This window comes from Bactrocera oleae, chromosome 2, assembly GCF_042242935.1.
Source record: "Bactrocera oleae isolate idBacOlea1 chromosome 2, idBacOlea1, whole genome shotgun sequence".
NCBI classification, from domain to species: Eukaryota; Metazoa; Arthropoda; class Insecta; order Diptera; family Tephritidae; genus Bactrocera; species Bactrocera oleae.
The window spans coordinates 58,928,451-58,956,034 of NC_091536.1; the positions used below are offsets into that span (position 1 = coordinate 58,928,451).

A 27,584-nucleotide genomic window follows, 5' to 3' on the forward strand; every position below is an offset into this window, starting at 1 on the left:
AAGCGCATAAGCCCCAAACGCTTAACCATTTGATACCGATATACGGCCACAAATGTTTGAAAAAGTCATCGAAAATTGGACGTCCAGATTGGACTACATCCGAGCTAGCCGTGGCGGTCATATGCCAGAAATCATATTTAAAATGTAATGCCACAAAATTATCTTTTGGATAAATAAAATTCATTTCAATCGAAAATCCATCGTTTTTTTTATTGCAATTAAAAGTTCTATACCTCTAAAAAACACCCTTTACATATGTCTGTATAGGAAAAGTACGTAGGGCGCGCAAAATGGGCGTCATCTTCCTTGAGTTCTGTTCCGTGAATCAAAGTGCTCGGTATGAATATGCGTACATTGTTAGACGCCGCCAAGGGAAGATTTCGGAACTTTGTAGAAGAAGCGATTTTGAATTATTGTTAAACGAAATTCAATTATATTGTGACAATTTTCGGAAAGCTCTGTGCACTGACACACAATATTGGCAGGGTATTTGTGTGCGCCTCCATATTGTTAAAGGTCGCGCAACCAGCTTCGCAAAATTGATTGGATGAAAGCAAAATCAGTTAAAGTAAACGGAATTTAGCGTGCTTTTGTTTCGAGGGTGAGTGTTATACATATGTATTGCTGATTAGCTGAAGGTGTGCAGCGTTTGAGTCGATTACATCTTTAATAAATAAGATATGCAAACCAGTATTTTTAAATGGAAATAGCAGACCCCGCAATTTCGGCAGAGTGAAATCCAAAAAATATACGCTGTTTCATTGCTCCGATTTCAGATAGTTCAATGGTGGTATCGATATGGGACAATATCGTATATCCCGCTTCAAAAAGAAAATTATCCAATCGAACTTCGATAAGGAAGATTTTCCACTCAAAAAGATTTAATTAAATTCAATTCCACTTAATTTCGCAAAGCTTTATAATCCTTTTATTACAACAAACTAAATAATATTTCGTCAAAGTTTTTGAGACTTACAATTTATCTTACCCTCTCTCCAAAAATTTAACTTCTATTTTCTCTCATCCTATTATTGAAGTTTACACTCAACTTTAGAAAACTAGTACAGTCATTTCTGTCCTTCAACTTGGCCAACTGTCTTTAAATATTTCCAACTGTTGCAATTCGGAGAAATTATATTTTTGAAACAAAATCTTATCTATCAAATTTTCATAGAATCTCTAAAAGAGTGAACTTACACCTTTATTTTTTTATTCCCAATGCTAAAAGCATATATTCCACATTAATATTTCCGCGATCTCACAAGTGAAACACTCTGAGTTCTAATCAATATTAGTTTAATTTCTTGTTTATAAGTGAGACGTAAAATCCGCCTTAGTATGCAATCAGTAAATAATATGTTCTAACAGATAGATGTTCTATCTGTATAGATCTCTATCTATATATATATATATATAACAAGTATTTGCTAGTAAAACGAACACATCTGACTCTCAATTATTTAATTATCGCATTTCACGAAATTAATGATTTGCCTTTTTGACCTATGGTTTTTGAGAGATATAAACCGTAAAACTTAGTTTGATTATGATTACATGTTGAAAGTTAAATGAGGGACATTAAATTCACCACAACGATCTTTTTATTTTTTTAAAATAATGAGAGGAAAAGCATCAATTGTTAGGAATTAAGTGAATGGGTAATCGCAATTGGAGGGCTTATACAAAAGCTATGGGTGTGGTACATTATCGCATAAGAACTCAAAGAATATATAGGCCGATATTATCAACGAGAATTTGAGTACAGATTCGCCTTGATTAATGTCAGCTCAATGTTATTGAAATAAATATATTATTTTTGAGAGTTATGTACGGTATATATTATATTAAGCGAAGTGCAGAAGTCATTAACATACAAGTATATTAGCTTGAGTTATGGAACAATTTAACTCCAAACTATAATTCGCCCAAAAATGAATGAACTTTATGGTAACATCCCACGTATGGCTGGATATGTTATTTCCGCTAAAGGACTGTATAAGTCTGTATAAAAAACATTGTATTCAATATATGGGGCCTTGTGGAACTGTTGTATTCAATTGATGGTATGCTTATTGAAACGCTATCAGCCACACAGATCTGAAATTATTTAATTTTTAATTCCGGAATTTTCGTGACGATATCGAAAATGTTGAACGTGCGAATAAAATTCACTAATTTTTGAAGAAAATCTCCACACGGTACTTCTAACATTTTGTATCGACATATTAGTTGGCTAAAATAACGTTACATAAAATTTGTGGTTCGGTTTTGGTAATTTTGCAACTTTAGTATGAATTATTACGGAAAAGTTAAGTATCTTATTTCCTTCGAAAATTCAGCATCTATAAGTTTCTATATACACTAGATCAGCGACTAAGTGTTCATCGATGTTTGACTTTGGTTTCCTTCTGTTGTAAAGTCACAATTATGCAATACATTGATGACAGTGATGTGGAACGCCCGAGATCTAACAGAAAAGAAATTTATTAGTGAAGAAACAGTAATTAATTGGTGGAAATGATAGGGTGAACGCAGTGAATGTGCATACTGCTTGATCACAAAAGTTAAGGACCCTGTATGTACTTGATTTGAAAAAAATGTGATGTGTAAGAAACATTTTAAGATCACACATAAAACACAAAAAGTATAGTTTAGCATATGCTTACCTAGAGAACAGCTAGCAGCATGTTAAATATATACAGTATGAAGTCTCCTAAGGGATGCTGAAATGCTACGAACAAGCTAATGAAATAGGTGGACTGAAGATTTGTGGAGAGTGTCGCCAGGAACAAGGGACTTCATTTCTACTGGATGCCAGGTCACAAAGCCATCTATAGCAAAGCTGGTGTACGGCTGCCATTTGAAAACGTGAACGACATTGGACAAGAGCATGACAAGTAACGGCACTCTATCTCAGATCCGAGTATGTACCTGGTACAAAAAAGAAATGAAATAAAACAATTATGAATAAAGGTTGTAAAATTAATTACTCATTTGAGTTACTGACTTCTTATGAATTCTCATGAATAGCCCGGTTTAGCACCGCTTTTGTTTTGCTGAAAACCGGATAATATTATTTCTGCCCAGTGAAAAAGCAGCTGAATAAGCCTTTAAAGGGAAACTCCAAGAGTAAAGACATTTTATCTTCACGAAGCAAAATAAGCACAAGGGAATTGTCGTTCAACTTCAAATATATTTTTTTTCATTTTCAAAAGAATTCACCAATATCGGTGGAAGAATTGAAAGTTTCAGTTTGGAGGGGGAGGGTGGTTATTTAAATAACGTCTATAGAGCAAACTTGATATTGCGTTGGTAGGTGGATGGTATTTATTGAGAATTCCTTATTTAAATGTACATTTTTATATTTAATTTCCTAACAGTTAGCCCTGATATTGTAGTACCCAAAAGTAAACGTTGAAGACGCTATAAAGTATATATATAATTGAGCAGCATGACAAGCTGGGCCGATTCCGCCTGTCGACCTATCGATTTTGCACATGTCCGTTTCTCACCAAGAAGCTACACATTTGTCGGAACCGTCGATATCGGACAACTGTAGCATATAGCTAATTTGACAAGGTATCTGAACAAAATTTGTCATATATTATTATCCAAGGCATCGCTATAATTTCCGAACATATATGTAGTTCGGATCGGACTAATACAGCTTATTGCTGCCATTCAAACTGACCGATCAAAATAAAGATAAAGATCTTTTTATTCGCGTTTAAGCTACCTGTGATGGGTATTACTGCTTCGGTGCATCCGAAGTAAACGTGTTTCTTTGTTTTAATTTTTTATGATTGTGTGCAATTGATTGTGTAAAAAAGTTTAAATCTCTTCTTCAGATTCTTCTAATGTGTGCTTCCATTCAACCATCTGTGTGTTCAGAGTAAACCCAAACGAAATTCGACCTTAGCGTTTGGCGTAGCTGTTAAAGCAGCATTCAGCAGTTTAATCAATAATTTTTAGTGTGTAAATAAGTTTGTATGTATGTATGCATTTATGTATTGGATTGCAGGCGCCGACTTTTAATTCTGGATTTTGAGTTTGTGGCTTAAAGATTGCAGCGCTTCCTAGGCTCGTTTACTTTTGTGGTACGCTACAAGAGAAGCGCGAGAGCGTTATCAACTGTTGAGAAAAGTGCTGCGAGAGGGTGTTGCACTGAAAAGCATTTCGGGCTTCAGTGACTTTTGTTTACGCATAGGAAGCAAATAGTATTTATTTGTATTTGATTTATGGTTGATTATATACTGGAATATGCATTCATATATTGAGATAGTTACAGCGACAACAGTTTTCAGAGAGAAACAATTCATCATAGTATTATTTTTGTTATGTAACATAACTGTTATTGAATCTCTTTGCCACAAATACATTTTGTTTTCTGTGAAATTAAATAAACTTTAATTTTTTTATTGATGTACGATGGGTGGATTAATTTGATCGGTCCCTTGTAGGGTGCTCTCAGTCAGCAGCGCCCAGTACTTAAGTTTCAACTTGTTTGCATATTTACGAAGCTGGCTGACTGGCTTAAGTGTGCATTTCAGCTTGTTGCAGAGAAGCAAAGCGCCGCAATCGCTGTGAGTTGCTCGTCGGGTTCGGGCTCTTGGCTGGGTAAGGTGCATGTCGCTTTACGCAGACTACGCATGATACTAAAATAGAACGAACACAAACATACACACCAATTAGAAAATAATTAAGTGTGCTCTATACAAAACTGTGGATACGTGGTAAATAAAACAAAGGAGGAGGAGCAAGCGTTAAATTTTTGTGTAAAATACAACTTCATGTTAAAAATTGAAAAAAGGTGTAAAAGTAAGAAAAATATCGGCAGAGTTTTAACTTGCATACAAGAGAAGTGAAATTTTCGGACTAAATAATGTTTTGTTTTTAAAAACTTTCACCGCCTGTTGGTAGCCATTTGTTACGTTTGTGGCTGTAGCATTTCACCTGAGAGCGTTTATTGTTTAATTTATTATCAGTAAAAACTCAAATTAAACGAGTACAGTTATGCTGCAGTTTCTGGTGCTATGTACTTTACTGCTCCCCCACGTCTGCCACTCTCAAGTCCCGGAATCTCCATGCGGGCCGCGTTTCAGCTACGTACACGAGGGCAATAACTACTTCGGTGAAATCAAATTGGACCGCTTGGAAAGAGGACGCACCGAGATTAAAGTGGCATTCTTTCAACACGACTCATTAACTTCTGTAAGTATGTCTGGTGTGTAGAAAGTACAACTATGCCAAATGGGTATTTGTTGTAATATTTATATATAATATTTAAAACAAAGATATTTGCCTTTGCGAAGATAGCTCCAAGGAGGGCCGAAGTCAAAGACAGAATACTCGCATACAAGTTTTTCTAGATATACACATAGAACATTTAAAACATCTGGGCCTTGTCCATGATATCATTCGTGGGGTTCACACACAAAACCTAATACAAATTAACATAACTTTTGATCTACATATGTGACTAAGAATTCCGATATAGATGTTATTTATAATTGTTTCTGTCTCTATCGAAAGTAATGCCGGCAATAATTGGCAACTGAAGTATAATACCCGGAGACCATTAATATGAGCATAAAACTCTTATTTGATCCGTAGCTAGTTGCAAAACTGGCAAAATTGATCCTGATTGGGGTGATTTTGAGCAATATATAATATATAAAGAATTTTAACATAGTCTTATGTGAAGCTTGGAGCACATGCTATTTTAAAGTTTCCCACTTACGTTCCCAAGTATACCACCAGAATTGACGCTCATAGTCAATTGTGGTAATAACACACAACTCCGAAGAACATTAAATAAATTTTTAGCGCCCTCTAAACCAACTAATAATGTATTCAACTCACTTAATTACTCAGAACTACTACGGCCGTATTACACCATATCCGGATGGACCACTGCAAGTAAACCGTGTGCCGGCCTTTTTTCGTGTACATTTTCCGAATCCGAGCAAACCACCCAAATTAACTAAGCTTAGCATCAATGGCAACGTTCTCTGTTCTGGTTCCAGATGTACGTATTAAATAAGTAAATTCATTTACAAACACACCCTCAAATATGATAACTTTCTTACAGATTCGGCGCCAAGCAGTTGGTTCGAGCTTACGTACACCGTAAATGCCCACGGTGGAAATCCGCATACGCAAACAACAGTGGAAGCACCGACCTACGCAACGGCACCGCCACCTGCACCTACCCGACCGAAGCCAACTTACACCACCAGCTACACTTCGACGCCAAAACAAAGACCACCGTCTACACACGCACCGAGTGCCGCACCACCACCCACGAAATTCTCCAATATTTTTCTCACCGAGCGTTTTCAGCAAAACACCACTGTTACCTGCGGCACCGAAGGCAATCTCATCCGTCCGTTTCTACATGGCGGGAAAGAGTTGGTACGTGGACAATTTCCTTGGATGGCAGCGGTCTATCGGAAGGAGACGGTGCATAGCTTATCCTACATTTGTGGCGGCACATTGTTGTCGCAACGAAGTGTTGTCTCAGCAGCACATTGCTTTCAAAACCTGCCCGCCACCCAGGTGGCACTGTTTCTCGGACGCACAAATTTGGAGAGTTTCAGTGAGGATGGATTTGTCACGCGTGATGTTGAACGTTTGATTATACATCCGGATTATAATAATCTGCCAGACGCGGATATTGCCGTGATGCGTATGGCGGCTATAAGCAGGTGAGTTGTAACTTGAAATTTAAAGGTATATGTTTTATTGGAAACTTAGATATTAGGACTTATTTATCATATATAGTTATACATACCATATATTGTAAACAAATATTGCGAGACATGTAATAAACAGAAATTAGAAGAAGGACGTAAATCCTTTCGAGGCCTTACATTTTACCTATTATGAATGAACTGAAGTTCTCAGATATGCCTGCACGTTTTTATACCCTGAACACGGTATATGAAGTTTTCCACGAGGTTTGTAACACCCAAAAGAAAACGTCGGACGCTCTTCAGAATACATAAATATACCATATAAATGATCGGCGTGGCGAGCTGAGTTGATTTAACTATGGCCGTGTAATCGTTCATCTTTATATATGCGAACTAGTTCCCTGATTTTTATGATATCGCTGTGAAGTTTTGTATACGTCCTTTTATTCCCAAGAATCTGCTCATTTGTCGGAACCACCGATGTCGGACAACCATAGTATATGTCTGCCATACAAACTGAACGACCAAAATTACGTTCCTGTATGAAAAACTTTTTTATTTGACGAAATTTGGCATGGATTATGCCATTCTTATATATAATATTCTAGCTTTGGTGCAACCGAAGGTGACGGTTTAAGAGTTGTTATAGGCATGAAACTCGAAAGGAGTGGAGGTTGGAAAATATGTGTAATATAATCATATAAACAACAACATTACTGGAATCTTATCTCATGGTAGGAAGCTCTTTGAAGTTAGCCTGACTATCCTCTGAGATTATGTCGGTCGCATCGGCATAATGAATCTTGAAGCCCTGGTCTTAGTTGGCAATATAACAGATCAATATTACACATATTTCGACACGCCATCGTTGCAAACACATATGTAGTAAAAACATCTATACATAATATACATAATATCAATAAGCTCCATTCAGATTAAATCTAAGCTAACTTCTTACCAACTATTTAATTTAGCATACATATATGTACATATATGATAGCTGTCTATCTAAAACTTTTCTAGCAGTTCTATAATCAGAATTTAGTAATTTATATAATATAATTTTTTTTTTATATACTTCCCTCTTTCCACAAAGTTACACCGATTTCATTCGCCCAATTTGTCTGTGGACAGAGTCAACACAAGTCTCACGCGTCGTTGGCCTCTCGGGCACTGTAGCTGGTTGGGGCTCCAATGAGAATGGTCAACTCGTCTCACCGATCGCCAAGAGAGCACAAGTAAAAATCGTTAGTGAAGTGGATTGCATACGCTCCTCGGCGGTTTTCTCAAAACTAGTAACTAGTCGCACATTTTGCGCCGGTAATCGCGACGGTGTGGGGCCCTGCATGGGCGATTCGGGCAGTGGTTTGGTACTGCAACGCAACAACCGTTGGATGCTGCGCGGCATCGTATCATTTGGGCAGACTAATCGGGGGCAGTGCAATTTGTACGAATATGTGGTGTATGTTGATGTGGCACAGCATTTGAATTGGCTGGAAGATAATATATAGTTTATGTGAAGACACATAGTTTTAATTTTTATTTACATTACATTTAAAATACATAAATTACATTTATTTATTTATTGTTTTAGTTTTAGATTTTAGTAAATATTCGTTAAAGTAATATTTATGGGGACCAGGTGTTCATAGAGTCTTATGCATTGCAAAGAGATACCCAATGAATAAAAAGAGTGGCCACATTTTGACACAAGAAGGGTTTATCAGTGATTAATTCTAATCTCGATTCTGTGAAGCTTTATTCCCAACAAGAACCAATTTCCTTGAACAACCAGTGAAGATTTTACTAACAGTGATATAGAGAGGGAAAAACTTGGGCTTGGTATAGTGTTGCTGACTTCGACAACATGTGAATATAAACCTCTATATGTCTTTGAAGGTGCCTGTGAATATTGGAACAGGTCAGAATACGTGATGTCGTATTTAACTTAAACATTAATTTCCGATGTACATTATTGTAGATGGATTTTGGCATGTATATATTTTAACCTTAGGTATAAATAGTGTTTTGAAAAAAATAATTAATTTTAGAGCTTAAGAAGTGCTGACGGGACCGAGTAGTAAATATAAATTATATCGGATACCCTATAAATGATCCGCGTGACGAGCTAAGTCGAATTAGTCATGCCCGTCTCTCAGTCTGTCTGTATATATGCGAACAGGTCCCTCAGTTTTTTCCGATTTGAAATTTTTGGACACATCCTTTTCTCTTCAGAAGCTGCCGGCGTCGGATTGTATGGAAAATTTCTTTATTTGACAAGATATCTTCACGAAATCGGAAACAGATTATTGTCAAAGAGAACCCTAGAATTTCCAAACAAAAATTTCAAGTCGGACTAGGACAGCATATAGCTGCCATACAAATTGAACGATCAAAATCAAATTCTTGTATAGAAAACTTTTTTAGTTATAATTCGGAATCATGCTTATTATTACTGTGTACTATATAATTGCATTATAAACAACCGTTACATACGTACAATAAACACCGTCAACGTTCGCTTCAAACAATTACACGATCAGTCTTTTTGATTCGTTTGAATGCTTAATGTCTGGTACTTTTGCTGAAAGTTTTTACCCAAAGAATTACTGTCATTATTCGTCACAGGCTTCGCGCCCACTTCAGTCAACTGACACACCGTCGATGTGTAAACTACGCTGCAGATCTTAATACGAAATTCCAACAAATTTTTGCCTCAAGTGATTTGCCAAGTACAGACGTGCCGTCATTCGTTGTGCTCAGCCCGTTGCGTCCAGTTCCCTAATACCAGTGTAGTAGTAGTTGTGCGGCTGCTGTGGTACTGAGTCAGGTATTTCTCAGCACCAATCAAGTGTAAAAACAAACATAGTGATACTTGTTAGCAAAGCAAAAAAATAAGCGATATTGTAGTGCAATCAATAAGCCGTGAAATAGTGCGAGAGTATTCAAAACATTTTAATATTTTTATAGAAAAATCGTGGTCGGGATTCGCCGTTAGTGTGTGCTCATAACCTAGAGGGGACCGTCTTTGGTAATCGTCTGTTTATTAGCGCAGATCAGCCGCTCAGTATGTACGCTACAAATTTACACTCGCTCATCTTCATGTGCAGTATTTCGACGCTGTTACGCTCTGCGCTCGCGCAGATGGCGCTCCCGCCAATCGCGTGTCCCCAGTACTTTCAATATGTGAGCGACGGCTACACTTACTATGGTTTGATCACATTGCCACAAGTACCAGTGGGCAGGGCAGATGTGCGTGCGCATTTCTCTCAACGTGGTCTACCCACGTCGGTAAGTAAACGTGTATTACATTACTCATTCACAAGAAAACAAAAACAAACCAGAGAAGCAGTGAAGCAGAATTTGCACTATCCATTATCAAACTTCCAGTGATTGATAGACGGTTTTAGTGATGGCGATTTTACTCGAGCATATTAACTTTTCGTCAATCATCTCTGCTATGCTCTGGCGGTACTGCAGTAGGAAAGCAGACATTTCATTTCACGAATCTACGATTGATAGAATGAAGCATAGAATTCCACAAATTTTATTAAGAAATAAATGAAGTCGAGTCCCGCTCCGACCTTAGACAGCTAATACTGTATGTTTTTTAAATATAAGTACGCATAGAAACTGTTTCCAATTACGAGACAGTCCATAAACACTATTTGTAAAAGTTGTTAAAGAAAATTGGAAACACTACACTGGTCTACAGAGATTTTGTTTCCCAAGACATAAGATTGATTTAAAATATATTTCTGCTACCAATTCGTTAAAATATCAATGATTTTGCAAGGTTGTTTATATCACCCAAAACTATTCGAGATAGATATAGAGTTATATATGTTTATATAAATAATAAGGATGACAAAACGAGTTGAAATCCGATAATTGTGGAGATAATATAAGTTGATACTCCTATTTGCTCCTAGAATCTGTTGTCTGCATATTTTTCACAATTTCTTCATAATTTGCTGCTTTATGGTTACCCAGGAAATTTTAAACTATAAACACAAATCTTTTCCAAGATTCAGCTTCTGGAACGGGCATCACTTTGATAAAATCTATATCTTTCATTAATTGACGTATTTGAAGACCATCAAATATTCCACTTCCAAAATTTTCTTTACTAAGTATCGGGAAATTTTTTCAAGTGTAATTAAAATAATTTTCTTCTACATCCACTGTTTTGAAAAATTGCTTTACCATTTCTAACTTGTTCAATTATTAAATCACTGAGTTCATTTTGAGAAAATTTGGCGTAAACCCTCCCATTCGCTTTTACCGGTAGACTGTACCAATTTCTGAGCATTAGGCGAAATCATTGTTTTTGAGGGCATGCCAATAACGTTTGAAACTCAAAGGGAGAAATTTATTGAGTAAAACAGACATTTTGTAGGCTGTAGGTCTAGATATTATTTTAAAGCTTTAATATTTCGATAGGCTTACCATGGTCGCATCGCCCCTAATCCTGATGAAAGCACCGTTTTGCGTAATGTTTTAAATCGTCAACCTGCTACTTTTCGTGTGGATTTCGCGAATCCCAGTGACCCGCCTAAATTAACATTACTCTCACTGGATGGCAACGATTTATGTGTGAGTTCTGATTGTGAGTATTAAACCAAATAATGGTGAATTCAACTATATGTTTAAAATTTATTTGTGCATACCAAACAGTTTGAATTTCCCGCAGTATTCCACTGTTCTAAAGCTCCTTAATTCTTGAATACTTCCAGTTACGGTAATACATTTTATTATATATAATATATAATGCAAATAGGACTTTAATAGGTTTGTTCAATAAGTAAATTTTATGGTCTATGGGTACAGATTTAAAATTTTCTAAATAAATTATGAAAGATCTTAGCCGGTAAATATCATTTCATCGTCTTTTGGGTAAATTAACTCCAAAATTCAGATAGGTTTAGAAGTAAAGATGGAGCTAACTATACCGTTAGGGGTGAGCAGTACAGGCAAATGGTTTTCGATTTTATGATGTTGATATTGAATAAGTGCTAAAAGATTTAAGTAGGACGATGCAACAAACTATATCTAGTGTGAGATTTGGAAAATTTTGTTTTTTTAAAGTCTATACACTAAAAAACAACATACTAAAAATTAATAATTTTTTAATAATTAATAATATATTTTTTGCATTCCACCAGTTGCCCTCTACCTTTAAATGCGTCCGTCTGTCCATCTGTATATACGCGACTAACCCTCAGTTTTTGAGATATCGATCTGCAATTTTACATACGACCTTTCTCCCGATGAAGCTGCTCATTTGTCGAAATCGCCGTTATCGGGGCACAATAGAATATAGCTGCCATACAAAATAATCGCTCAAAGTAAAGTTATTATATGGAAAACTTTTTTATTTAGTGAAATTTGGCATAGATTACTCAGTGCTACAATTTTGGAACACATTTTTCAGATCAGATATTATAATAGCTTCAGTGAATCCGAGTTGTTTTCGTGTTTTTATCTTCAACCACAGTAAAGGCCGCAATCACTGCAGTAGTGGAGGCCTTTTTGTTATTTGCTAAAAAAAAACTGAAAAAGGTATATTATGTTTGCCACGAAGTTTGTAACAGCCAGAAGGAAATGTTGGTGACCCAATATGTGATCAGCTTGACGAGCTGAGTCCATTTAGCCATGTCCGTCTGTTTGTCAATCCTTAATTTTTCATATTTCAGATCCACCGCCGAAATCATGGGCTAAGCTGTCTTACCAACTGTACACTTATTACACCGCCGAAAATAGCTTAACGGTACCGGATGTTCCCAACCACTTGTTGCATGTTGACTTAGAGCCAAGACCCATCTATACAACAACATATAATAATCAACTTATACAACATGCTAATACTCACCCATCGTTTAGGCCGGTTAATTTCTTCCCCTTTCCGAATGTTAGCAATAAATTTAACACACCAACGACCAATCCAGCAGAAGTCACGCCGAAGACAACTAGCAACATAAATACTGCAATAAATTCAACGGATTTATCAGGAGTTTGCGGGGTAGAAGGTACTGTGGTCCGCGGCTTTGTCTATGGAGGAGTTGAAGTTTTGCGGGGCCAATTCCCTTGGCTAACGGCAATCTATAGCAAAAACACAGATGCATTGAGTTTCAAGTGCGGCGGATCATTGATTTCACGACGCACGGTGATCTCAGTTGCTCACTGCTTTAGACGCTTACAAGCCCAGCAGATTGTACTCTTTTTTGGACGACACAATCTGGAGAGCTATAGTGAAGATGGCATTGTAACGCGCGATGCAAACAAACTCATTATCCATACAGATTATGTTAATGGCCAACCGAATGCTGATTTAGCCTTACTACAAATCGAACCTGTCGAACAGTAAGTATCAGTATAAAATCTATACTTCAGATACTTATGTATCTTATTCATTTGACATAGATTTTCGGAGTACATAAAGCCGATTTGCTTGTGGAGCGAATTAGATGAGAGTTCCCTTATTGTTGGGAAAACAGCTTCAGTGGTCGGCTGGGGTTATGAGGGTGAAAGGCAAAAGGATATATCGCCGTTACCAAAAATAGTCGACGTTAAAATTGTCGGTAAGGACGACTGCTTAAGTTCGTCCGAGGCCTTTCAAAACCTTGTCACGGATAAAACAATTTGTGCAGGCAATCGTGATGGCACTGGACCCTGCATGGGTGACTCAGGTGGTGCTCTAATGTTGCAGCGTAACGGTCGCTGGGTTTTACGTGGTGTTGTGTCCGTAGGTCAGTCATCGCGGCAGCGTTGCGATTTGTTTGAATATGTTGTTTATTGCGATGCTGCGAAATATGCTTCATGGATTCGACAAAATCTTTTGGATTAGCGCTCAAATGAAGTTGTGTTCTCATTTACTAATTTGTTATGAACCTAATAATACCTATGTGGTGATAAAATGTTAATAATAAATTAAATGTTTACGGGAACAATATATTATAATCTAAGATTATTTTATGGGTCAAGTCAGAATACTTCATATTTATAATATTTCGACTAATTTAATTTTTTTTATCATAAATATTATAATTAATATAGTACAATATATCGAAGCTAAGCAGGTGCCAGTTAAGTAGCGTTTAGAAAGTCCGATCGTTTAGAAAGGACCCGAGCATTTATATATTGTTTAAGCCACGGCGATTCCTTTGGTATATAAAAACTGTACTTTAACAAGTCCGACTTTCCTAAAACGAACACCGGAGCTTAAACTAACAATAACCGAATGTTCACATCAGGTTCCCCCTGCGGGTAGGGGTAAGAATTTACCCGCGGTAAGGCATGCCTGTCGTAAACGGCGATTAAAAGCCAAATGCAATGCCAATGCATAGTAAATGATGTCAGAAATAGTGCTATAATACTCAGCTTGAACTGATATTACAGACTTTAAATGAGATTCCAAATAAAAAGACAGTTGAAGTTCAAGCGACAAATGTCACCAGTCATTAAGTAATGGGTAGCTCAACTGGCAGTAGCTTCGGCTACACAGTCTTACCGCAGGCTCAACTCTGGTACCACGGGGAGCAGAATACCCTTGGACTGCGGTTCAATCTGCTCATTGGGTTCGGCCCTTTGGGGAGTATCGTGGTGGTTGTGGTTTAAACCTAAATGCGGGAAGAACTGAATTTTCAGTTCAAAAAAGACGTTGCACAAGCAACTGGGTTCCGTTGAGGTAAAGCCGTTACCGGCAGGTACTCACGTTAAACACACCGGATGTTGTTCACATCAGGTATTGACATTGAATGTCTACATATGGTTAACAATAGACGATGAAAACTTGGTAGGAGGAACCATAAGCTTTATGAAATACAAATACGATGGTTAGGAAATGCCGTCCAAGTAGCGCTAAAATGATTGTCGGTACTTTCGGCTCGAACTTCCGAGGAATTGGAAATAGTGGGTGGATAATAAGGAAAAAGGGGAAGATCAACATATATAAAATGTAGATAAATCCAGCAGTACGTATATTGAGCTCTGAGACTAGCTCCCATATACCATTCCCACCTTACTGTCCAAATACTACTTCGATTCGTATTGTATTTTTCAACTGATAGGTTCCCTTTCTACGTCGTTACATCCTCAAAACATCACTTTTTGGTATGCTTCATGGGCATAAGGAATCATTGGTCCATATTTCTTGTAAAGTGAAGCCAGCCATAATGTTACAGTCTATGGGGAACGCTATAGAGCCATGATTAATGACTTTTTTGTGCCTGAATTGGAGGGTGTTGATGTGGACGATCTTTGCCAGCCAACGAAACAATAAATTTATAGAAGGAAACTTTTGGTGAGCGCAAATCTCGCGTCGTACCTTGGAAGCGTATATTTGGCACGTTATTGCTGACATACGGGCATACGAAAATAAAGCCAATCGGCTGAAATTGAAGAAATATTATTTATATATATATCGCTCCACCTTAATGTGCATATCTACAGTGATAACTTATATGACTCACAAAAATATCTTTAACAATGTACAGACCAGGGGTGATATTATTATTAACATATGGAAACCAAAATAGCGTAAGCGTGAAATTACCAAAAAAAAACTAATAACTGTCAGCGCGATTACTCCACGATCAAAATATCATAATGATGTTGTCGTTGGCTCATTTTAACACAGCAAGGCGAGTTAAGTTTCTCAAAATCAGCTGGTTTTCAGCACCACAGGCGAGAATAATCAACGAAAGGCACCTCAAAGACAAGTTGATGAATAAGTTGCACGTTTTGTTTACACAACAAATACAAACTCACCAGAATTTGATGACTAATTGGTCATTAAAATTATTTGTTATTCTTGTTATTAGTATTTTTGATTTTTCTTCTTTTTGCTAAACGTTTTTGTATATGTTGCTGCTGGAATCAACTGTGTAAAAGCAATAGATTTTTGTAAATTTTTAACTCTCTCCAGTTTTCTGGAGGAGACTAAATTTTGAAAATACTTGTACTTTCGAACCGAAGCTGCTCAGAGTACGTGATCAATAGATGTTTCGTCATTGAACCTGGTGTGCGCCAGTTCGCTCATTCAGTTCGCGATGCTCAGCGTGTTAAGATACAAGCAAATTAGCGCGGTTTCGGAAACGGAGAAGCTGAACTTTCAATAGGTAAAAGGGTGACGCCAAATACAAGTACGACCAGTTTAAAAACACTTGTAAAAGAAAATAATTGAGAATATAATTAAAGAGTGGGGATCAGCAATTAATTTGAAAATATTGACAAATATCAGAAATACCAAAAATATTTAGTATTGTTTTAAATGTATAATAAATAGAAAAAGGGGTATTAACAGCATATCAGTGAAACTATGATATAAAACCTCTGGGAAAAAGACAACACGATATCGAATAAAAATAAATATTTAAGTTATAGTGAACTCCCTACTAAATCTCGCATCCATTTTGAAATGTTACACGCTGTTTTGCGTTGTTCCGCATTTGTACTCTTCTTCTTGCATTTATGGTGCATACCAAATACTGCCAATGCTCAGGATATACCTTCGATTGCCTGTCCCAACTACTTTGAGTACCTCAATTACGGAAATGGGTACATCGGACGCATTACACTGCCTAATATATCGATGGGCACCACTCGACTGGATGTGCGCTTCTCGCAGAGATATCCGGTACAATCGGTAAGTTCAGTACAATAAAAAGAAAAACGTTAACTTCGGTCGCACCGAAGCTATAATAGGCAATGTGGCAACTATATGCTATGGTGATCCGATCTGAACTATTTCTTCGGATATTGTACCATTGCCTTACCCAATAAAAGACGTGTGCAAAATTTTTGATCGATATCTCTAAAATTGAGGGACGAGTTTATACAGATGAACGGACAGACGGACATGACTAAATCGACTCCACTCGTATTGCTGATCATTTATATAACTATTTTATAGGATCTCCTTCTGGGTGTTACGAACTTCGTGACAAACTTAATATACCCTGTTCAGGATGTAAAAACCAATACAACCTTTGTGAAAATGCTAAAATAGCTTTAGTCGGAGTCTAAGAAAAACAAATTTATTTTTATTAACTTGTTCGAGCTGCTGCATTATTATAATGACTAAAATTGGACGCTTTACCTTACCCGAACATTGATAAACAAGGTTTGTCTGATTTTTACTAGAAACTTAAGTACCTGCCGATGGTTGGATGAACTTAAGGACTAATTACCACAAGTGAGTAGCCCGGACATTATGAAAACAAAAATAAGGAAAGGCTAAGCGAAGTTGATTTTTAGCGGTGTCTGTTCATTATAAGATATTATATATGAATATGAAAATTTTGGGCAGTTCTTTTTCTTGAAGGAGTATTTATGATTTACGGTTTGAAACTCAATGGAAACAATAAAATAATATTCTAAACCAATAAATTTCAACGCAAAATCTGCAGCACCGAAAAAGGAATTTTACGGTACTTTAATTCGGTAGCAATTTGTGGAACCCGGAACGACTAGCTAAAGGCAAGGCGACTTTTTTGTAGTGACTTCATTGTAGTATTTATTTTAATAATTCCGATGGGTACATTTTCTTATTATTCTTATATTTTTGTTTTAGAAAATATTAAAACTTATGCAATACGGTATTATTGTTGTACAAGTACAATTAAATATAGGGGAAGCGTATATTCGTCACAGTAAACACGATTAATGAAATTACAAAAAAAGTTGTTGAGAGGCGTCATTCTTTGAGCTGTGCTTTTACAAAAAACGAAAAAAAAATGCTTGACGTCTATGTATTTGACAGCACAGCAAAGTAAACTTGCATTTACATCTTATTATTATTATTCATGAAAATCTCGCCGTCGCTTCTCCGGCTATATGAAACCGCAAAGCTTGGTCCAACTGGTTTTACCAATATTGCGGAATTATTAATATACTCGCCATGTGTACCTACATACATATATACATCTGAAGAAAAGAGATTTTGAAAGACAAAATTTTAAAATATAGTAGTAATAATAAATTTAAATCGTGAATGAAATCGTGTTAATGTTTCTACTTACCGATTTATCATCATTGATAAAAATCTGGAAATTCCTAAACGTTTATTTGTTAGCAAATTTCCGTGAGAATATGCAAGTGTGTGGATTGATTGAAGCTCGTTGCTTCATGGGCTTCTAAGCGCGTTCCGGTTGCGAATATTATAGAATATATGAGTATATTGTTTAACAGCGACCGCAGTCAATAGTTCATATAAAAAAATTAAAATGTTGTAAGCGCCAAATTATCGTTTATGCACCTAACGGATACGGTCCTATGGATAAATAGACAAAACTGCGAACCGGACAAGCAAATTTAATTGATGACATTAATATTGATTTTCTATGACTACGAGCAGGGACCCGTTAGTACATATCATTTACATTTGTAGGTAACTATCATAAATGCTTATGATGCAAAATATACTTTCATACCCACATGATCTGTCACCAGTAACGAGAACAATATACTTTAATGACTGTATGAGGGCAGTCCGATAAGTACTTAGCTCACAAAAAAAAAAAAACGAAAAACGAAAATGTTACGAAATTTGTAATTTATTTCTCAGCTTAATCTCTTTTTAGTGCCGTCGTCTGAAAAATACGTTTTTTGGCAGTCTGCAAAGAAGATCTTTGTTGCAACGATAACATCCTCTCTCATGTACTGACATGTGGAGGAGTAATTTTTTTATTATGCAGTTTCTATGTTATTGTTTATTTGTACTCACTAAATTGGCAATAATCAATTAATCAATTAAATTTTATATCAAACTTGTTTGAGTTGCTGGCTAAAGCGGAATTGTCGGAAACTGTAGAGCCGATGAGCTTGTAAGAAAGGGCACCCTTACCTCAATTTCATCAGGATGGGAACGAGCAGGTGTTTTCCTGTCTTCGTGCATTCGGGCACTGGATATATGGCCTTGCGCGAGCTCAGCAAGCATTGGTCAGCAATCAGCACTTTTGGGTTTGTGAAAGCCTTTTGGTCCAAAGCGGAATGTAAAAAGTCCATTGAACGACTAGCTCTTAGCAAGGTTCACATCGCCGTAATGAGAGGTATCCTAACTGGACAATGTTCAACTGGCACTCACGCGTTAAGGCTAATTATTTTGGAGGACGCAACTTGTGAAAGTTGCATTAAAGAAGATGAGGCGGAAATATCCAGGAACTTTCTCCTCGACTGTTTAATTTTCGGCAGTCTCATAATGAACAAGCATACTCCGAAACAACGTACAAATTTATTGCCAAAACAATAGTTCGGTTGACGCGACGCATCGCCCGCTGCGTCTAATATTCGGCAGAGTAAGTAATTCGAGCAACCTTGGATCAGTTTTGCTTCACGTATACTCTAGTGGATAACGTCCGGTGTGTTTAACGTGAGTACCTGCCGTCGACGGCCTTATCTCACGGTGCTCAAAAGCACAGCGTATCAATACAATGCGTTTATCAGCGCCCCGAAAATGCCAGGCATTTTCCAGTACCGATTGGTAGTGTGGAATGGACACACTACACACTTTGGTGGGGTTCGAGGCCTATCTAAAACCTCTGCCGTACTTTGGGTCCGGCACCCGATTGCAATGCAACTTCACATTCAACTGACAAAACGTCAATTCTTCCCGCATTTGGGTATAAACCACAACCACAACGATACGCCCCGAAGGGCCAGTCCGCATGAGCAGGTTGAAGCGAACTCCAAGGGCCCCTGCTCCCCGTGTTACCAGAATTAAGTCTCCGGTCAGACCTCGTAGCCGAAGCTACTACCAGTTGAGCCTCCATACAGCTCTGAACTGATAACCAAGGGTTGAACCCCATACGCATATTACACGCACACGCCTTTCACACAAGAAGCTAACCCTAATTCTCAATTAAACCTAAACAGTTCACGCGCAAACGACCCTAACTGTTCGGCATTCCGACTAGTGGATATCATACCGCTAACATCTAAACGTCCATCCAGCTAATCCTCATACGCCCGAGATTCCTAATGTCTGAGTCAATCGGGCACTCCGCGATCACGTGAACCCAGTCTTCACATTGCACCCCACACAAACATTATGTATTGACTTGCGTCACATACCTGATGCTGACCCCATTCGCCCGGACAATCGGTGGACGGCCTGTCAGAATTGGACCGTCGAACGCGTTGAAACTTTCGCCTCAATCGCCTGACAGTCCTCCTCTTCGAGGTTAACTCACGCGTCCACCACTTTATTTTCCTAACCATAAAACTTTCACACTTTCTAAGAACCCTATCATTTACCCCCCACACCACCTCATAAAGACGAGCAATCTGCTCATCAACCCCCAAATCTTCAAACTCTCTAAACGTTATACCTAATACCGCTTCCCTAACAGATCGTCCATATTGGTTCCAGTTGATACCAGAGGTACGCCATCGCCGCAATGGACTCTCATAGAGCGAGGGAGGGGATTCGGGAGTAACCATAATTTGGATCGTACTATGATCACTCAAACCCAACCCTCCCTTAACCTCCCATCTAGTACGAACGCCCTATCACAATTTGGAGGTTTTTAGCCACCACCCATTCACTTAATGCCTCGCCTTGACTGTGGCTTTGATATCCAGACGTATGCCGGGATACGCAGCGACGAGCCAAGCGGACGATTAAGGCGTTCTCGCAAGGGAACAGCCCACAACTCCAGCCGAATGGTCTGGACAAAGGTCACTCAAATGACCGCCGGACGGAACAAGTCCCCGTAACGGTTGCGAGTCGACCGATGTGGCGCTGAACCGAATCGATCCGTGAGCTAAACGCACACTACTACGACCGTTTGTCTGTACAGGATACACTATCTCCAACACTGGGACAGCCGCCGGTACCTGTTGAGCAATCCTGCTCAGTACTTGCTGACACTGACCAACTGGTCGCCAGATGCCCAACACAGCACTCCAAATAAGCAGTCCAGCCGGCAAAAAATACCAACAACACGGCACTAAACTGGAACTGTGCAAAGAGTTCCACAACAACAACAACGTGAACGACCACGTTGCGGTAGTACCTAAAGGTACAGTATACAATATTAAAAATATGTACTTACCGCTATTCAGCTCACCCACGCCGAAAAATGCCCAAAAAACGCGCAATTTGTGCCTTTGCACGAAAAAACACACACGCGGTCCCGTAAACGAGCAAAAACAACGAAACACGTTGTCAACGAATACTCGCACAAAACGAAATTCCAAAGAAATTGTAACAACAATTTCCCACACACTCGACAAGCAACGGCACTAACGCGTGAACAAATATCGCTCAAAGAAAAATACCGAAAATCACTAATACATCGCATCGATGCGCACGCACGTCTATTCGCGTCGGAATCCAAACAACGAATGACTCTAGTGGATAGTCTGCATCGTCAGAATTGGCGTACGGCGAAACGCATTTTTTGCTGTGCAGTAGATAATCGAAGAAGACCCGAATGAATCCATCCGCCATCGCTCGCAATAGGAGCTGTGTCCATCAACTTTACGGAACGATCTTGGTTTGCGGGTCCTTGCTAAATCCAACTCGTGCGAGATGGCCACCGAATCCGATTTTCACAAGAAAATATTGTTCAGTGATTAAGCTAATTTACCTTAATAAACACATTTTTTTTATTTGATAAACATTTATTTTTATTTTTATATATTATATTATACAAATATAATATCTAAAAAAAGGGAATACTGGCTGCCAGAGCCTACGGCTCAGTTTAGGGAAATGGTATTGTTATTATTTTTATGTTATAATAAGGTGTTTGTCACGTGCACAATTTATTTAATTTAGTTTATGTATATTTTTCATTAGATTTTCTTGCTTAAGTCTAGTTTCTTGAAAAATTGGTTTTTTATTTCGATGTTTGTTTTTGTGATGATTGTAAGTAAATCTTTTGGAGCAACTTGCCCGAAGATTCTTTCTCACGTGGATTTTAGTTTTTTGTAGTCCTGAATTAGGTGGTCAAGAGGTGTTCGTGTGTCAATTTACTGTGACCTATTCGTAGGCAAACCATTACTATAGACTGCTGCCTTGGGGTTGTTTTTGGGTATGTTGCCCTTGTGCCCTTTGGATTAAATGTGACGTATCGATGGAGGTTCTGCTGCCACTATATTCCCTGTTTTTTCAGCCAAACTGCGAGCAATGTAATTTAACAAATCTTTTGGTTCAGTTGTGTGGAAATTTAGGTACGCTGCTTTGCCGGTGATACCTATATGACTTGGTGTCCATATTAGTTTTTTTTTTTGCTGCATCTGAGAAAAAATTTCTGATGTTGTTTAATAACGAATAAAATTAATAAACTTAATTACTACAATACACAATAGTACAACGATAATATATAAGTACAGTGTCTCTAGACGAGCTCTTGAGTACTCCGCAATCAATAATTTGTAACATTTTATTAACTAATAATATTATTTATATATTAACTTAGTAAATATATAGTATATACTTGTATTTGTTTGCAAGGAAAAAGTAAAAAAAAACGAAGCATAGATGATTTTATAATATAATATTAATAAGCGAGTTGACATTAAGAGAAATTACGTATAACTGGGATTGGGTAATAGTAATAGTATGGTTTAAATACATGCTGTATCTATTATATTGTAAATACCATCAACTCTTGCCGTTTGTATTTCCAGCTGCTTCTGCAGAGCTATTAATAGTTTGCTCAAAGAACAAAACTGTCGCATTTACCATATAGTGATGATAATATAATATTATATGTATAAAAGCCATTGTTGATACGCCGCTACATCTTGTTTGGTGTGCTCTATGGGCAGAGGGAATCCATATTTCTTCAAAAATGATGCCGGCCACACTGTTACAGTCAATTAATGACCTTTTCGTGCCTGAATTACAGGATGTTGATGTAGACGACCTTTGGTTGCAACAAGACGACGACACATAACATACAGCTAAATAGACACTCAGGAAGCTTTTGGTGAGCGCATTACCTCGCGTCGTGAGGCTATGGCGTAGGCTTCAAGATTGTACAATTTAAGTCGCTTGACTACGCAGATAAACCGATTGATACCTTGAAAACGTATATTTGGCGCGCTATTACTGACATAGGGCCCCGTTTACTAAAAATAATGGTTGAAAATTGAGCCTCTCGGCTGAAATGTATTCGAAACAGCTGCAGCAGTCACTCATCCGAAATCACTTTTAAAACACAATGACAAACTCTTATATTTATAATAAAGCTAAATTGTTGGCCATATAAACTATATCCGTTTTATTTCTTTTTGAAAACCACATGTATTAAAAACACCTTTATAATATATTATTCTTCAGTACCATTTTTCTTTCAGTCTTTTCGCCCAACTTTCAATATTATTAATGTGCTGGTATATTAATCACATTTACACATTCACACATCAAAGTTGCCTTTGGTTGAATGATATTTTAACAACCGCAGCGTGCTGCTTCTACTTTACTGTAAAGTGGTGTAATCTTTCCCCTCAACTAAATCAAGTAGTACCTTGCTGCAAATAATACTTATTGCGTAATTTTCAGCTCTCTTGTTGCCTTATCCGAGGCGAATTATTAATAATGTATGGCAATTGGCCTCTTCAATTAACATTGCGTATACTCCGAAAGTTCTACTTTACAGGTATTTAGCTTGATTGATTCCCTGGTGTCAGCTGTGTGAAGAACATACGCTTTCCGGGAAGAGCGCCTTCTAAATGTTCCTTTTCTCTCATTGAATACGTACATATGTATATTTATCTACTCGTTATTGAACTTTCTACTGCTTTTTGTGGGGCGTTCTGAATAATCGCCACCTGCGACGTGATTAACCTTATCAACCAGCTACAGATATTTATTCAATATACTCCTTATATCGTATTTTAAACTTACCTATGTAGAGTTACAGCGTAATATTTTCAATATTTTGCTTAATATAAATTCCGATTGGAAATAAAGCAGCATTGAAACTTTTGCTCGTTATGTTAAAAATCGTTAATATATTTTGTTGTTTTCTTTTCATTTTTTTTCGTAAGTTGATTTATACCTTTTCTTTCTATTTCATAAATTTCGGGATCAGTAATATGTACGACTGGGACAGTTAGATAGCTCTCAACACTCACACCTTCTCAGAATACAAATCGTTTGAATGTGTAAGTTTGCTGACCATAAATAACAGACTTGGGTAGTTTATGGTAACAAACCGAAACCTGTAAAACTCCAACTTCGGAAAATTTTCCAACGATTGTTCCTCTAATTTAGATATTTTATTACCTAAAAATAATTCAGTTCACGATATTCCTACTTATTTCTATTCATAATTATTTAGCAATCACTATTATTTTTCTTTTTGATTCCAGAATTACTACGGCCGTTTATCGCTCTTTGAAGATCAACAGACAACATTAAATAACTTGGCACGTGGTCTTCCTATTTCTTATCGTGTGGCTTTCCCACTTTTTAATGTATTGCCAAAGTTGACGCGTATCGCTATCAATGGCGTCACTGTTTGCACGGCCTCTGAGTGTGAGTAATACAATACTTAATTGCGCAAAACAATTTAATTTTTATTTTTTCCACTTTGTAGATCCCCCTCCAAGTACTGCTTTGGATCTTCAGCATACGTTGCAAACAGCAACTGTGCGTGGTACAAATCCACTAAACAGTAATTTTGGACCCATTTTTTCCACCGAAACAAATACAATACCCAGTTTGACTATTAATCACTTTGGGCAGCAACGTCAATTTGTTAGTCAGCAGCCTCAAGTCACAAGGCCAAGGCCTGTGCCTAATAACCCATTTTTACAGCCAACAACATCGAGAACTCCAGATGCTGCTGATAACTTGCGCTGTGGTGTGGAGGGTAATGCGGCGACGCCATTCATTCACGGTGGCATACAGATTTCGCGTGGCCAATTCCCCTGGTTGACCGCCATCTATCGAAAACAGTCGTCCGGCTTGAGATTCTTATGTGGCGGCTCTCTAGTCTCTTCGAGCACAGTCATCACTGCGGCACATTGTTTTAAACTAAAATCTATCGGCGCCTCTCAGGTCGTGGTATATTTAGGCCGTCACAACTTGGAAAATTATGGTGAGGTTGGAGCTGTATCGAGAGATATACGCAATTTGATAATTCATCCCGATTATGATGGAAAGTCGCTGCCAGATGCAGATATCGCAATACTACACATGCAGTCAAGTGTTGAGTAAGTTAATTCGTCAACCCATTTACTACGTTTTTTGGTGATGTAAATAATATTTTGTTTTTGTAGTTTTAGTCAGTTTATTCGGCCTATTTGCTTATGGAGTGAAGCGGTGGACAGTGCATTGATTGTTGGTCAAACAGCATTCGTTGCCGGCTGGGGAGCGGATGATAGTGGTCATGAAGTGACCGCGTTGCCTAAAATGGTTGATGCAGCAATCGTCAGCGACAACGAATGTCTACGTTCTTCGGAGGTCTATAGTAAATTGACAACGCCACGCACCATTTGCGCTGGTAATCGTGATGGTACTGGCCCTTGTATGGGCGATTCTGGTGGCGGCTTGATGTTAAGTCGTAACGGTGCTTGGACGTTACGTGGCGTCGTATCGGCCGGTCTTACTAGTCAAGGTCAATGCGATCTCAGTCAATATGTAATATACTGTGATCTGGCGAAGCATTTTTCATGGGTGCGAAGCAATGTTTTGTGACAGCGGGATTTGGTTAGCCAAACACATGCGCAACTGCATCGTAGACTGTGAATATTTACAAGCCTACTTAACTTATTTATTAAAATGTCTCCATAACTGATTGAATTGAGATTATAATGATGATAATGTTACCAGTTTAGGGATTACAAGAAAGGTTTATTGACTGACTTACACGTAAGGGTATCTTCAAAGCTCTTCAAATTTCTGCATCTCATATTCTTCTTTTATCTTTACTGTAAAATTCTGGTATACAACAAAAGTCAAAATATAGTATAAACGACATTATGTTCTGAAATATTTAAAATATATTAATTTTTTTCTTTGGTACTACAACCATGGGTCGGTGTGGGCCTAGAACACGAAACTTCCCCGGTCGCTATGCACTTGGTCATTCCTTGCTACGTTGTCCACCCATCAGTCTCGAACCAAATGAGCTTTTTGCTGGAGCAGCATTTTCCATGCGAACGACATAACCTAACCAGCGTATGCGTTGGATTTTTATGCGCTAGCTACATCCATGTCGCCGTAGAGCTCATATAGTTCGTGGTTCCTTTTTCGATATTCATCGCTCACGTGGACGGCTCAAAAGATCTTTCTAAGAAAAGTTCTCTGGAATGCTCCAAGTTCTTTCTCATCTCGATTACGCCGTATAATAGGACAGGAATAATAAGGGGCTTATAGGGAGTACTTTTTGTTCGTCGAGAGAGCAATCTGTTTCCAAATGCCTAACGATTTCAAAGTAGTATCAGTTGGCAAGCGTTATTCTGCGTTTGATCTCCAGGCTTAGATTATTGGTGGAATATATAATGGTTTTGAGATATACAAAGTTAAGTTTTTAAATTTATTGCTGCCAATAGTGACGTGGATCCCAAAACACTAGGTATCTTTGTATTCATGTACTTTGTCTTATCTTGTCTTGAATGGCATGAGCCGATTGATATACATACCAACATCCTCTGCAACTTCCCTAATACAAGAGTAATTTGACGATTTTTAAGAACAATTACTGTTTCGATGTTTTCTTCGCTTGTTGATGTGGTCACCCCTTGGTCATCGTCATCAACATCTTCTCGGCCTTCTGCAAAGCGCTGCTACCGCTTATAAACCCTTTTTTGAGACAAAGTGGACCCACCGAATGCCACAACCAACATTTCAAGTGCCTTGGAGCACTTTATTCCATTTTAACGCAAAATTTAAAATAAATTCTTTGATCCTTTTCATTCAAAAGTTAAAAATCGAAGAGTATACTAATCGAAATTGACTTCTACTGCAAACATATGATAAACATTATAAATGTCTGATTATAACAAAAACAAAATATCGATCACCGAATGTACACAGCCCGCGAAAAATCAAAATTCACCTAATTCTTTGATCACACCTCGTATATCTGAAAGAGTATTAAATTATGATATCTTTGATATTTTTTACTAAACAAGTTACATGATATTTGTTATCGCTTCCACTTCATCCTTTCCTAATTCGATAGTTTTTGTTGTACTCTGATTTATTTGCGGGAAGAAAATCGTATTCATTTAGTAGTCATAGTCCTCATTTATATTCTGGTGCACAGAAACTTTGACAGCACGTTAACTATTACCGCATGTTAACCTTCGAATCGTGACAGGCATGAAATCGAAAAACAAACCAAGAAGCACGTGCTAAACTATTAGCAATTAAGGCGGTGTGAGATTTACAGCTAATACAAAACGATGAAATCAAAATCAAACCGTCCTCATATATTCATATTTACGTGCACACATTATACCATTTAGTTGGGCTATTTTGAAGAATTTTATGTGACTTAGTATGTTATATTATATATTGCAGTTCTGACATATAAGTTTATGAATAATATAAGGTATAGTTCATAACATAACCGGCTAACGGTTTCGTTTTTTTTTTTATATAAACAACCTTCAAGACTGAAAAAAGATCTTTCGTTTATTTATTATCGGTGAGTTTGTATAACAGCTATATGTCCAATATCGGCGGCTCCGATAAATGAGCAGATTCTTGGGTAGAAAATAATCTTAAAATGTGATATATACAGACAGACGAACATGGCTAAGTCGACTCAACCCGTCACGATAATAAATTACATACGAGTATTTACTTTATAATATCTCCGCTGTTTCCTTGTGGGTGGTATATGGTAAACTTCATGGTGAATTTAATAGGTATACCCTATATGATATAAAAAAAAAATCAGTAAGGAATGATGTAAATTCAAC

The 27,584-nt window shown here is 37.6% G+C and overlaps 2 protein-coding genes across 3 annotated transcripts; both read left to right on the forward strand.

Moving 5' to 3' along the window:
* Positions 1 to 4,469: 4,469 nt before the first annotated feature.
* Positions 4,470 to 13,647, forward strand: LOC106619271 (serine protease gd). 2 transcript variants are annotated; one of them, XM_036378458.2, is made up of 8 exons: positions 4,470 to 5,211; positions 5,875 to 6,028; positions 6,092 to 6,707; positions 7,792 to 7,942; positions 9,666 to 9,986; positions 11,139 to 11,304; positions 12,392 to 13,058; positions 13,119 to 13,647. In XM_036378458.2, the coding sequence occupies exons 1-8, from the start codon at positions 5,014 to 5,016 to the stop codon at positions 13,540 to 13,542; spliced, it is 2,697 nt and encodes an 898-aa protein (XP_036234351.2). In that variant the 5' UTR covers positions 4,470 to 5,013; the 3' UTR covers positions 13,543 to 13,647. The 2 variants fall into 2 exon arrangements, with proteins under 2 accessions (XP_036234351.2, XP_036234353.2); XM_036378460.2 differs by lacking the exon at positions 9,666 to 9,986 and having other exon boundaries at positions 4,475 to 5,211.
* Positions 13,648 to 15,723: 2,076 nt separating this feature from the next.
* Positions 15,724 to 25,656, forward strand: LOC138859049 (serine protease gd). The gene is made up of 4 exons (XM_070113230.1): positions 15,724 to 16,341; positions 24,021 to 24,186; positions 24,248 to 24,866; positions 24,933 to 25,656. The coding sequence occupies exons 1-4, from the start codon at positions 16,114 to 16,116 to the stop codon at positions 25,348 to 25,350; spliced, it is 1,431 nt and encodes a 476-aa protein (XP_069969331.1). The 5' UTR covers positions 15,724 to 16,113; the 3' UTR covers positions 25,351 to 25,656.
* The last annotated feature ends 1,928 nt before the right edge of the window (positions 25,657 to 27,584 follow it).

Coding starts and splice junctions, on each gene's coding strand:
- LOC106619271 (XM_036378458.2), top strand. CDS start 5,014: ATGCTGCAGTTTCTGGTGCTATGTACTTTACTGCTCCCCCACGTCTGC. Junction 9,987..11,138: donor AACGTGGTCTACCCACGTCG/GTAAGTAAACGT, acceptor ATATTTCGATAG/GCTTACCATGGTCGCATCGC. Junction 13,059..13,118: donor CAAATCGAACCTGTCGAACA/GTAAGTATCAGT, acceptor CATTTGACATAG/ATTTTCGGAGTACATAAAGC.
- LOC138859049 (XM_070113230.1), top strand. CDS start 16,114: ATGTTACACGCTGTTTTGCGTTGTTCCGCATTTGTACTCTTCTTCTTG. Junction 16,342..24,020: donor AGAGATATCCGGTACAATCG/GTAAGTTCAGTA, acceptor TTTTGATTCCAG/AATTACTACGGCCGTTTATC. Junction 24,187..24,247: donor TGTTTGCACGGCCTCTGAGT/GTGAGTAATACA, acceptor TCCACTTTGTAG/ATCCCCCTCCAAGTACTGCT.